Raw genomic sequence first — 13958 nt, 5'->3', positions numbered from 1 at the left:
TACAAAAAACAGAACTCGTCTTACTTGCAGAATCTTAGGAAACTTTATTGTCCTCAACATGCCACTGTCTCTGTAAGTTTATAAAAGTTAAAAGAAAAAACACTCTACCCCAATTCCAGCATTTCCCAGTCCTCTTCTGGTTCAGCAACCCCCCCCCCTTGTTACTGTCCCCCAACAAAATAGCCAGGGCACTATCCAGAAGAAATAGGAAGCAAATTCTGCCAGTGAGACTTTCACTCTTGATGTGGAAATGAAATCTTATCAGTGTAGCTTCATCTTTCATAGGCTGTTTACATCTTCTAGCATATAGTGCCTACCCATAGGAAATGAGAAATTTCCAGATAAACACAGAGTTCTAAAGTCTCCCCAGCATCAAAAACAATTGCTGATTACCAAATCTGTCTAAATCCTAACTAGAGGAAAGGTGAAGGTAAACTCTCCTAATTCCGAGGAAATGTTAGTTGTCACCACAGTGAACCTCTTTCACAGACAAGGATATTGGACTGCCGTGATGATGTCAAACATGGGCAGATAAAGAGGAGTGAAATTCTAGCCAAAATAGATTTATTGACAAATGGAGAGAATGCCGTAAAGATCCCCCCCTCCCACAATTCCAACTGACATTTTCTCTTAAACCCTGAAACACCATTTATTCTTAGAGGTCCCCGTGTTAACTAACAGTGTTAACGATCATGTATTGGACTGATCGTTTTTAATTAAATATTTCAGACATACAGAAGGTTACCAAGAACAATAAAAGTCACACACTCATCACAGCAATTATCAAATCTTAGCATTTTGTCATATTTGATTCACATCTTTGGGGTTTTTTTTTAATGTTTATGTATTTATTGAGAGAGAGAGAGAGAGAGAGAGAGAGAGAGAGCGAGAGAGAGAGAGCATGCGTGAACAGGGGAGAGGCAGAAAGAGGGAGAGAGAGAATTTCAAGCAGGCTCCACGCTGTCAGCACAGAGCTCGACACAGGGCTCAATCTCACGAACTGTGAGATCATGACCTGAGTTGAAATCAACAGTTGGATGCTTAACGGACAGAGCCACCCAGGGGCCCCCACATCTTTTATTTTAAAGAAATACCTTCTGAAGATAGTTTTGGAGTCCCTTCAATACACACACACACACACACACACACACACACACACACACTCCTCTTTTTCCTCAATAGTAACCACTATTCTGAAGTTGGTGAATATTTTTCTCATTCAGATTTCATTTTTTACTACATAAATAGTATATAGTATAATTTTACATATTACATAATTGGTATTATACTATATATATCCTTTTGCAATTTAGGTTTTGTTTTCACTCAACATTATGTGTTGTCAAGGTTGATACATTTGGCTCTAGTTTATTTATTTTAACTGCTGATTAGTATTCCAGTGAATGATTATACCATGGTTTATTTTCCCATTCTCCTTTTCATAGATATTTAAAATAATGCTTATGAACATTCATTACATGTGTCCTTGTGCACTGGTGCAGTAATTTCCTGGAGCACGTTAAGTAGAAATGGATATACAGGGATATACAGCCTATGGGAATGTAAACTCTCAAGTTCCCTTGACAATCCCAAATTGTATTTCTACTCACTATATGAGATTTCCCATTTCATGACACCTATATCAGCATTTGACATCATCAAATATATTTTTCATTCTGACAGGTTTAAATGATTTCTTGCATACCACAGAGACCATATGGCATGATGATTAAGAACAAGGCACTAGATTGAGTTTAAAATCCTATTCCAGAGGCGCCTGGGTGGCTCAGTTGGTTAAGCGTCTGACTTCAGTTCCGGTCATGATCTCACAGTTTGTGGGTTCCAGCCCCACATCAGGCTCTGTGCTGACACCTCAGAGCCTGGAGCCTGCTTCCGATTCTGTGTCTCCCTCTGTCTGCCCCTGCCCCCCGCTCACACTCTGTCTCTCAAAAAAAAAAAAAATTAAAAAAACTTTTTAAATGATAATAATTAATTAATTAATTAAAAATGATACTCCATTGTTTAATAACAAGGGAACTTGGGCAGATCAACCTCTCTGAGCCAGTTTACTTGTCTGTAAAAGGGGAATGATAATAATGCTACTTCTTTAAACCAGTAAAGATTGGTTTAATGTATATAAAGTCTTTAGAATGGCACGTGAACTTTTTATATTTTTTCCTAGCACTTCTATGGGGAGAGAACTCCCAGTGTGTACATAATACTTCAACTGGATCAGACCTACTTCCTACACTATTTTTGCTACTACAACACTCCAAATATATATTGTCTTAAAGAGGTTTAATCAAAGGAACAAAACAAATAAAGGTGACTAGCAAAGTATTGTTTTTACGTGGAACATGTTTCAGCATTTCAGAGTATTTTACCCAATTTATTTAAACTAAAAACAAACAAAACCCAATTCACCCATTTCTGCCATCCCACCTCCACTCTGGCAACCACCCATCTGTTCTCTGTATCTATGAGTTTCAGTTTTCAAAGGCTTTTGAGACAATATTGTCATAGATGGGAGACTTCTTCTGATGCCTTTCTATGTGTTAGTAACATTTTGTTTCTTTCAGGTGCCAATGTGCAACAGGCTTCACGGGGCCATTCTGTGAATTAAACATCAATGAATGTCATTCTAACCCATGTAGAAATCAGGCCACCTGTGTGGATGAATTAAACTCATACAGTTGTAAATGTCGGCCAGGATTTTCAGGCAGCAGGTGTGAAATAGGTATATATGAACTCAGTGTTACTCATAACAGCACTAAAATTATTGATATCATAAAAGTGTCCATTTTTACCTATTCCAAGCACTGTCTACATACCATAACCTATGCTAAGCATTTTGAATTTACTTAATCTTCATAGCCATCCAGCAGATGAGGTAATATTCTCCCCCATGGCAAAGGTGAGGAAACTGAAGCTTAACGGGGAAATAGAGAAAATGGAACATAGTAGAACTCTTCACATTCTACATGTTTAGAAAGGACGCTTGATTTAGGAGGACTTGGTTTCAGAGTCCGTGGACACGAATGAGAATCGGTGCCGAGCAGCTTTCTCGGGATGCTGGAGTCTCTTAGCTCTAGGACTTTTGTTTTGTTGAGTGTGGTATGCAGGATTGGGGCAGAGCTGAATTGCTCATGAACTAGGGAAGAACTAGGGGCTTGAGTAGAGGCGGAAGGTGGCCCTTGCAGTTATCCCTCCTCCTCTCCTGCAGCATCAATTACCCCATTCTACAGAATCATCCCATCAGCATATAGACATGCCTTAGTGTCTCTAAGTAAATGCCAGCTTTACTAACTTCCCAGTTCCACCTCTCCTTCTAGCTATTCCCTATTTCTCTGCTTCCTGACACTACTGAGTGCTCTCCCTATCTTAGATACCCACTGATTATTCTATTTAAAAGAATGTGTTCTATATTTTATAAATAATATATATTTAATGTTGAAACTGCTTCTCAGATCATATTTACTGAAACGGGCTGCTTTGACAATAGTACTACATGATCTGCTGATCACCTTAGACAGTTGAAAAATGCCTCCCAAGTGCCACGGGCCACACACTTTTCTTATTTGTTGCAGACCAGTCTTCAGGTTTTAACCTGGATTTTGAAGTTTCGGGTATCTATGGCTACGCCATGCTAGATGGTGTGCTTCCACCTCTCCATGCTGTAACCTGCACCTTCTGGATGAAATCCTCTGACACCACTAACTATGGGACACCGATCTCCTATGCAGTTGAGAATGGCAGTGACAACACCTTCCTCCTGACCGATTATAATGGGTAAGCAAAACCATCAGGAAAGCCATACTCTGGATCTTATCCCAGCACCGGGTAGAACTGACATTGGGGATGGGGGACAGAGGAACAAGGGGGTCAGGTGCCCCAGCAGGACAGCGGAGTGACAATAATCAAACAGAACATTTGGGCAAGTTCTGTAAGAAAGTTTCAGGGGTAGTACCTTCTTCATGTATTATGTTTTGCTATTTTCTAAGTATCACTTCATTTGATCTTCATAGTGACCTGAGGAACTCATTTTACAGGTAGCAAAACAAAGTTTCAGAAGGACTAAATGATTCGCCCAAAATCTTACACCTTGGGAGTGGAAGAGCTAAGTCTCAGACTCTGACTCTTAACACTGACACTCTTTCTTTCACATATCAGAGCCTCTGTGGGTTGAAGGATTTCAGTGACATTACTGACCCATGCGAGACACATATGTGGAGTATGAATCCACCTACAAGTTCAAGTGTACAAAATGATATTTCTTTATTTCCTTTTGGATCAATTAATTCCAACTGCAGGGCCCCATCTCTCTGGGCTGTCAGAAAGGCCATCCTCAGCTGTCTCTGCCTTCTTTTTCTATTGAGCACTTCCCTACCTTAGATTTTTGCAGATTGTCAAAACCCCACAGAGCTGTGTTAAAGAGCCACAGACTTGGCCAGGACTTTTGTCATCGGTCCTTTGTCCACACTGCTCTCCACTGGGCTGTGAACTGCCCCGGCTTCCGTGGCTCCTTCAGAATCACAGCTCTTTGCTGCGTGGAATCCTTACCTTCAATCTAGACAGATTCTGTGGTGTCCTTTCTCTGTCTGATCCTCCCAAATTTCTGTCCTGTTGCTACTGAGCAGGTTGCCAGCCCCACAGAGCTCCCTTCCCTCCCCTCAGTCCATGGGATGCTCACTATTCTGGTGGAAATCGCCCTGTCCTCAAACCCTATTCTTCTTAGTGGACCTGAACTTTCAGAAACAAAATCCAAGGTATTTGCAAAAAACAAAAAAAAAAACCAAAACTCTCCTGAGGCAAAATACATATAAAGAGAGAATCTGTTACCCCCTTGAATAGCAGAAGGAAAAGGGGAAAACACAAAGGGGAAACAATTAATATTATAAAGATACCATTTTTTTCCACAAACATCTTTGAATAGGGACAAAGAAGATACAGAAAGAGATATTTAACGGATTCTTATCTTCCTTATGAGTTTTCCCTAATTTTTTCTTTTTCTCCAATTACTTTTGAAGATAGTGTACTTTAAGCTGCTTCTTATCTTTGACATTCCCCAAAGTGACATGGTTGTTGGAACCCTCTTGTAGTCGGTCACCTTTGTTTAGTGCCAATTATGCTTTCTTTTGGAGCGACATACGTTGTCTGCCCTGTGACAGCTTCAGCAGCCCAGAGACAGAACTTCTTTCTGAGAGTCATCTGAAGCTTGTTCCTGGTCTTAGGAACACCCATTCAGAAGGAAGGAAACCAGTCTGACATTTGTACAACTCTCATTCTTTCCATAATTGATTCACCGTCTCCAGGATAGACAGTTGGTGAATTATCTCACATTGTATCAGCTTCTCACATCATCCTAAGACTTCTTCCTACCCCTTCGTGTTTAAGAAGCATAAATTAATTTTCAATGAACTACGATAAAGTATAATTTGTAAACCAAATCTGCCTCAATGAAATATGACTAAATGGAAGAAAAGAAGTAATGTTTTTGCTGGAAGTGCTTAAAGAACAAAAAAAGAAAAAGAAGAAAAATAGCAACATGTCTTACAGATGAGATTACAACATATGACTGATGACTCTATTGCCTGGAATCTTTTCACAGCTGGGTTCTTTATGTGAATGGCAAGGAAAAGATAACAGACTGTCCCTCCGTGAATGATGGAAGTTGGCATCATATTGCAATCACTTGGACAAGTGCTAATGGAGCCTGGAAAGTCTATATCGACGGGAAATTATCTGACGGTGGTGTGGGCCTCTCTGTTGGTTCAGCCATACCTGGTATGTCTTAGCTAAAGGAATGTAATTCTGTTTGACGCCAGACGTGTGGGTGCTTAGATGAACATCAAGTTTGCTGGTTTTGTTGTCCTTGGTTCTACACAAAGGTCAACAATTATCTCTCGATTTCTACTCCCTGATTATCCAGACTGTGAATTATTAGAAGCTTTTCCTAGGTGAGCTGTGGGACTCCCTGTGTAAGAAATGCGATTGGGGACTTAGAGTAAGACTAGCAAGATCCATGCTGAGGTAACAATGGATGGCTACAAAACTGTCTTCCAAGGAGGAGAGGAGTTGCTGGTGTGTTCCATTTGCTTATTTAGTTTCATGATCATGTACGTAGTATACAAGTATATCCAATATATAAACTGGAGCACTGCTAATAGTATCTCTCTTTAATGCCCTTTTTCACGGTGAGCCCAGCATCCTCCTATGCCGCCATCTTCCCAGCAATCCTTTAATGCCCTTTTTCAAATGGAACTCAAACTCTTTTCTAAAAGTACTTTTTAAAAGGTATTCAGAGAGTTTTTGTTTGAAGGAATGCAGAAGTATTAGGTGATACGGGGTTCTCAGTATTGTACGGGGCAATATGCTTGCTCTATCTGGATCCTTCTATGACATATATGAAGAGGAAAGGTTGGAGGTTCCCTGTAGTAAATAAGGAAAAATTAAAAGTGTTTCAACAGGAAGTGGCATTATTATCAGGTGAAGTGGGGTGTTGTTCCCTTTTTGTGTTTAAGTATTCTTACGTTCAACTATCTCTTCTCTGGATAGTGGGATTGCAGGTGGCTTTTATTTTCTTTTTTATTCTCTTCCCATATTTTGTAATGAACATGTATTTCCTTTATGGTAAAAAAAAAAAAGGATCTGTATATTTAAAAAAAATAAACCATGATAAAAGAGAGAAAGTAGGTTAAAGGAATAGGAGAATAAAACCTGGAAACTGTAATAGTAACCACCCAAGGAGATGGTTGTCTGCCCACATCAGTATAAATGAATTTGAGTCCATAAAAATTGCAGAGCTCCAACTGACAGAGCTTAGTGAATAGATGGCTTCAGTTTGGGTGACTAGGTCTATTGAAGAGTCTCTTAGCTGAGAAAAGAATTCTAGGAAGAAGGACAGTTATCAGAGCAGAGGTTAGGAGTGAGGTAAGATTTTATATCTGATTTTAGACATGTTGAGTTTGAATTCTAATCACAGGAATACATGCAGCTAAAAACATAGGTTTTTACCATTTTATATCAAATTGACAGAGTTGTTTTTTTTTTAATTTTTTTTTTTAACATTTATTTATTTTTGAGACAGAAAGAGACACAGCATGAACGGGGGAGGGGCAGAGAGAGAGGGAGACACAGAATCGGAAGCAGGCTTCAGGCTCTGAGCCATCAGCCCAGAGCCCGACGCGGGGCTCGAACTCGCGGACTGCGAGATCGTGACCTGAGCCGAAGTCGGACGCTCAACCGACTGAGCCACCCAGGCGCCCCGACAGAGTTGTTTTTGATGATAGGAGGTGATTGGCAAGGATTCAGCGTGGCAGACTGTTAGAGGTTGCTGATATGAAAATTGATACAGCCTTTCTGGGAAGCATTTTAGAAACTTTCATCAAGAACCTTAGAGAAACCCTGTGCATACAACCAACAATTCAACTACCAGGAATCAGATTAAAGGAAATAATCAATGATCTGAATAAGTGCTTATGTATCAATATATTTATCTCAGTGAAACTTTAGCACCAAACTTGGAAACAACTCCAGTATCCAATAAGAAATGGTTAATAATTAATTAAGCAAATTAGGAACTGTTGTACATTCATTAAAACTCATGAAATGAGAGCATGTTGAAGAAGAAAAGCAAGATTCTTTTTTAGCTCAGTGTTGAGCGTCCGGCTCTGGATTTTGGCTCAGGTCATGATCTGATGGTTCATGAGTTCAAGCCCTGCATCAGGTTCTGTGCTAACAGCTCAGCGCCTGCTTGGGATGCTCTCTCTCTGCCCCTTTCCCACTCACTCTCTCTCTCAAAAGAAATAAATACACATTTATAAATGAATTAATTAATTAAAAAAGAAGAAAAACAAGATTCGAACATTGTATATAGTATGATCCTTAGTTGTGTGTATTAAAATCTCTCTCTCCCACACATACAAATATACTAAAAAAATAATAAAAATAAATCCTAGAAGGAAATACACAAAACTGTTAAATGTTTTTTTCTGGGTTAGTAGAATTCCTTATGCTTTATTTTTCCAAATCTCCTTCTGTGCATGTATTAATTTTTAATGATTATTGTTATAAGAAAAAGATATAGTTTGGGAAGCCTTGAAAGGGGGTTCTTCACATACTAATTGGCAGGCGAGTAAGATTAGATGGGGAGATTGTTGAAGGAAGGAGCAAGGAGGCCAGGGGTGGAAGCCTGGGTGCATCAGCACCTTAAGAGGCAGGCAGACAAGAGAGATGAATGAGCAGAAAGGTTCGAGGAGAACCAGGAGAAGATGCTTTCATGTTCACCAAGTGGAATCAGCCTGGCTCCTGGCAGGAAGGGTAGCACACGCGAGGAGGATAAACTGACAAGAATTTAAGGAACGGACTGTTTTCAAAGGCGTGGTCAGGATTCAGAGAAGCAAAACATGACAATAAAACATCCATGACTAGCAACAATGGAATGGCACATTCGAGTAAACTCTAAGTGGCAAGGAGTGGGAGTTGTTGCCAGAACTTAGGCAAACCTGTGGTGCCGGAGAGAAATCACCCAGCAGAAACCATGACATTCGATAGAGAAAAACAGCCTCCTCCAACCTTTTGCCTGGGACAAAGGCATCCAGGAAAACTAAACTTTTCTCTCATCCCACTTTCTTGCCTGAGCCGGTCCTTCCATTGGTCAGGGATAAACAGAAGCCAGAGGAACAAGGCAGCCAGGTGGTGCCATCGATAGGTGTCAACCTTTGGGGGCACAAAGCAGAGATGAGAAGGGTGGCAGGTGTCTCTGGAGGAGCAAACACAGACCATCCAGTGCGTCTAGGAAGGACAGTTCAATAGAATGAAATAAATGTTCAACCGCAACAGATGATACAGTGAAATCACCAGAGGAGAATATTAAAGACTTTCCATTGAGTTTGGTGATTAGGTAGGCCTGGCAAATGTAGAAGTTACCTGGGAATTGGTGATAGAAATGTAAGCACTGTAGGCTTAAGAAGAAAACAAAGAGCAGCTACTGGAAGCTTCTAGTAATTTCCCAGAAGAAAGGAGGAAAAACAGGACTTAATGCTGCCACAAAATATTACATGCATATTATGTATATGTGTGGTTCTTAATAGTTAAATATTTGTAAATCTAATATTTAAACCTTCTCTGACTATGTTCTAAGTTGCTTTATATAAAATACTGAATTTTTCCTTATTGGTAAAACACACAGTAAATGTAGGTAATTTGACTTTTCAATAATTTTCCCTGATATGTTTATATTGGCAGTGCTTTCATTAATTTGGCATTTCAAAACTAACAGACATTAAGGTCAATTTTCCTCCCTATTCTCTTGTCTCTTTAGGTGGTGGTGCATTAGTGCTTGGGCAAGAGCAAGACAAAAAAGGAGAGGGATTCAACCCAGCTGAGTCTTTTGTGGGCTCCATAAGCCAGCTGAACCTCTGGGACTATGTCCTGTCTCCACAGCAGGTCAATTCCATTTTCAGTGTATGACAGTAATGAGATACAAAGGTACAAACCTAGTACAACTGTGAACAGACTAATGATGCCATATCTTATTGCAACCTCTGGGTTTTCAAACTTGACCACCGAGATCATTTGATGCTACTACGGTCGTAGACTAAGCCAGGCGGAGGTTATCTACAGTGACTTTCAGCGAATCCCCTTTTCGGTTTCTTGGTGATGTTTTAAACTTTTATTAGACATGATTATTTTATGATGCCTTGTAATTTCAGGACTGTAGGGACACCCCCTGGTGGTCTAGTGGTCAGGATTCGGCACTTTCAAAACTGTAGAGAATACTGCTTCAAATTCCTCTGTTGCAGAAATTGAGGGTTGGCACAAGGTCATGCATAGAGATTAACAGATGAGCTAGTGGTTAAAGACAGTCTGGAGTCCAAAAGCCTGGGTTCAAATCCCAGTTCTACCACAGACGTGTAGTGATTATTTTGAATGTGTTACCCCATCTCTCTGAGCTTCAGTTTTCCATATCTGTGAAAGATGAACAAGCAAGCTTCAGTTTCCTTATCTGTGAAAGATGAGTGAATAGCATAGTACCTAGTAGAGTTTCGGCAGGATCGAACACAACACGGCATATACAGTCATGGTCTTGTTTGGCACAGAGCAAGGGCTTCATAAATGTCTGCCCTTATTACAGTGGCAGAACTTGCCTAGACCTCAGTTTACCCGCCTCTCAATCAGAGACAGAAAACAGGAGGATGAGGAATGGGGAACCTCTACAACACTTCCACAAACTGTAAAGCTTTACACGAGAAATTCTATGTGTAGAATTTCAGGATTTCTGGCAACTGACGTATTTGGGAGAAGGAATGATGGGGTGGAGGAGAGAGAGGGAGGGAAGAGGTTTACCTGTTACCCCTGAAATCATACTGTACAAAAGCCTCCTTCCCTTTACCCTCCCCGCTAAAATCTGTGAATGTTTTCAGCAGGACTAAATTAAGACATAATAACTCTGTCACATTGAGACAAGTAAGGTTGATCTAAAGACGTGTGTTTAAACTTTCAGGTGAAGTCACTGGCAACCTCATGCCCAGAGGAACTCCGTAAAGGAAATGTGTTAGCCTGGGCTGATTTCCTGTCTGGAATTGTGGGGAAAGTGAAGATCGATTCCAAGAGCATATTCTGTTCTGGTTAGAATTTCTTTCTTCTCTAGACTGCCATCCCTTGACCACTCTTGAGACTTTATGGCAAAAGGAGACAATTTCAAATTCCATGTTGGTCAAATAGTATGTGCCTGTCAATCTGTTGTTTAACTACGAATTCGTCTTCACTCTAACCTTGATCCAAAGGATTCATTTTTTAATTCTTAAATACATGCTGTATAAGAGAGTACGAAATTCATCATGGAGGAAACTTGGACAATGGTAAAAGAAGATGAGGAAAATAGGACGAGAGGAGGGATACAGTTAATTTTTGAAATGCCACCAAAGTCCTGTCCTCCTGTTTGAGATGGACTCCACACTTCCTAGCAGCCTACTTTACAAGGAGTAAAGCAACGGACATTATAACCCATACACTGAATAATCAAAGTCTCAATGATTGTAAAATTCAGTGTATGTAAAGAAGTTCCTAAAGATGACCTAGAATTGGGGCACCTGGGTGGTTCAGTTGGTTAAGTGTCCGACTTCAGCTCAGGTCATGATTTCACAGTTTGTGGGCTTGGGCCCCATGTCGGGCACTGTGCTAACCGCTCAGAGCCTGCAGCCTGCTTCAGATTCTGTGCTTCCCTCTCTCTGCCCTTCCCCTGCTCACACACTCTCTCTCTCTCTCTCAAAAATAAACATTAAAAAAAAAGATGTCCTAGAATTTGTGGGTTTTGATAGATTTCATTAATATTCCTAAAATACCACTTCTTCCTTTCAAAAAAAATACTCAGTGGGGAGCCTGGGTAGCTCAGTTGGTTAACGTCCAACTTCTGCTCAGGTCAAGATCTCACAGTCCATGAGTTTGAGCCCCGTGTCAGGCTCTGTGCTGGCAGCTCAGAGCCTGGAGCCTGCTTTGGATTCTGTGTCTCCCTCTCTCTCTGCCCCTCTCCCACACTCTTTCTCTCTTCCCTCTCTCTCTCTCTCTCTCTCAAAAATAAACATTAATTTTTTTTTAAATGTTCAGCTGACCTCTGCTGAAAGAGGAAAAGTGGTTGACTCAAATAGTTTTTTTGAGTAAATTTGCTTGCCAGTGATCTAGTCACGTGTTACCTTGTTTTAGTGTCAGTGGAGTGGCCTTTGGATGCTGCACAACACATGATTTGAAACTCTTGACCTAGCGATGCTGTTACAATGTCGCTGACGAGCTCTGGGCCTCTGTTCTTTGCCCTCAGATTGCCCATCTTTAGAAGGAACGGTACCTCATCTGCGAACTGTATCAACAGACTTAAAGCCAGGCTCCAAAATCAGTCTGTTCTGTGATCCAGGCTTCCAGATGGTCGGGAACCCTGTGCAGTACTGTCTGAATCAAGGACAATGGACGCAACCACTCCCCCACTGTGAACGTGAGCTGCCTTTGTTGAAGGCATTTCAGTAGCTCTTGAAAGATGTTGGACCATAAGAAATGTTTCAGGAATGCTGCATAAAAGCCTGGTGCACCACGGTAGCAAATACAGCAAATGTTCATTGAATAGTTCCTTCGTGTAACGAACTGTGCTGGCCACCATGAGGGAAATGGGTGGTGGAAATCCAAAGAGACACCCACCTGTGGCTGTACAGGTGCAGCAGGGAACTGGTTGGGAGGGAAAGACAGATCTGCGACCTGGAGTCCAAAGGGGGACGGGTTATGGCTGGGTGGGAAATAGGAAAAGATCCCTTGAGCTGGGTGCGTCCATTCATTTCTTTATTCAGCAATTTTAAAGCACCTACCATGTGCTAGACACAGGTCTATGTTCTAGGGATGTAGCATTGGAAGAAAGTCTCTTTCATGGAGTTTACATTGGAGTAGGAGAGACAGAAAATAACAAGTATTTTTTAAGTTATAATAAATAAGAAAAACAAGGGCCAGGAGTAAGGACTATGGAGAAAAATGAAGCAAGGCAGGGAAATACAAAGTGAGGGATTGGGTGGAGGCAGACTGCTGTTTTAGGTAGGGTGATCAGCAAAGTTTCTCCATAGCATCTATTCTCACTGACTTACATATTTATCTGTGGCTTGTTTCTCTACTCCCACTAGATAGTAAGCTCCACAGGGCAGGAGTTTATCTCCGGTTCATTACTGCAACGTTAGCGCCTCTGGCAGTGTCTAGTAGGACCTTTGTGAATATTTCTTCCTAACGAATGAAGTGCATGCCCACTCTGAGCCAGAGAGCACGCTAGATGTCGAGGGCACGGGCATGTCTACTGCCTGCTCCCCCTGCTAGCAGACTCTCCGTCTATGTTTGTGTGCAATGAAAAAGTCATGCTTAACGGAACTACTAGTTTAATATAAACAAAATGTCCTTTGAGCATGTTTCTCCTAACGTAGTTCTGTTCTTCCTGGTCACGTGGCAGGCATTAGCTGTGGGGTGCCACCCCCTTTGGAGAATGGCTTTTATTCAGCCGAGGACTTCCATGCTGGCAGCACAGTGACCTACCAGTGCAACAATGGCTACTATTTGTTGGGTGATTCAAGGATGTTCTGTACAGATAATGGGAGCTGGAATGGCATTTCACCATCATGCCTTGGTGAGATAAATCTTGGCAAGTACTGTATACGTTTATTCCAGCTCCATGAGAGACAGTCACCCCAAATCCCTGAGGCTCTCTTGTGACATTCCTTTGTTAACTTCATCTCATCCCAAGACACCCTGGACAAGCCATAGTGACCAAGCAGCTGTCCCTAGAGGTGCCAAAAATGTTTTAAATTGTTACCAGGCTCAACATCAAGACTATTTTTATCTCTCTGTTCTTCTACTTACCCACCTACAAACTGGGGAAATAGGGTTTTTTTTACTGTATGTAATTAACATACAGTGCAATATTGGTTTCAGGAGTAGAATTCAGTGATTCATCACTTACATACAACACCCAGTGCTCATCCCAATAAGTGCCCTCCTTACTACCCATCACCCATCTAGCCCACCCCCCACCCACCTCCCTCCATCAACCCGTAGTTTGTTCTCTATCATTAAGTGTCTCTTGGGGTTTGTTTCCCTCTCTTCTCTTTTTCCCCCTTCCCATATACCCATCATTTTTGTTTCTTAAATTCCGTATATGAGTGAAATAATATGGTATTTGTCTTTCTCTGATTGACTTATTTCACTTAGCATACTGCATTCTAGCTCTGTCCATGTCATTGCAAATGGCAAGATTTCATTCTGATAGCTGAGTGATATCCCATTGTATATATAAACCACTTCTTTATCCATTTATCAGTTGATAGACATTTGGGCCTTCCCCAGTTTGACTGTTGTTGATAATGCTGCTATCAATGTTGAAGTGCATGTACCCCTTCAAATCTGTATTTTTGTATCCTCTGGGTAAATACCTAATAGTG

At 41.1% G+C, this 13958-nt stretch overlaps 1 protein-coding gene across 2 annotated transcripts in view; it reads left to right on the top strand.

The window, feature by feature from the left end:
• Positions 1-13958, top strand: part of SVEP1 (sushi, von Willebrand factor type A, EGF and pentraxin domain containing 1) — a 199913-nt gene that overhangs the window by 116500 nt on the left and 69455 nt on the right. For both annotated transcript variants that reach the window (XM_043566210.1, XM_043566209.1), the window contains exons 25-31: positions 2580-2737; positions 3588-3789; positions 5609-5784; positions 9323-9447; positions 10505-10628; positions 11816-11986; positions 12974-13147. In XM_043566210.1, coding sequence (XP_043422145.1) covers positions 2580-2737; positions 3588-3789; positions 5609-5784; positions 9323-9447; positions 10505-10628; positions 11816-11986; positions 12974-13147 — 1130 coding nt within the window. The remainder of the gene's footprint in view (positions 1-2579; positions 2738-3587; positions 3790-5608; positions 5785-9322; positions 9448-10504; positions 10629-11815; positions 11987-12973; positions 13148-13958) is intronic.

The sequence above is a fragment of the Prionailurus bengalensis genome, chromosome D4 (genome assembly GCF_016509475.1).
Source record: "Prionailurus bengalensis isolate Pbe53 chromosome D4, Fcat_Pben_1.1_paternal_pri, whole genome shotgun sequence".
Lineage (NCBI taxonomy): Eukaryota > Metazoa > Chordata > Mammalia > Carnivora > Felidae > Prionailurus > Prionailurus bengalensis.
The sequence above is the reverse complement of the archived record's forward strand: the minus strand, read 5'-3'. Positions and strand labels throughout refer to the sequence as shown.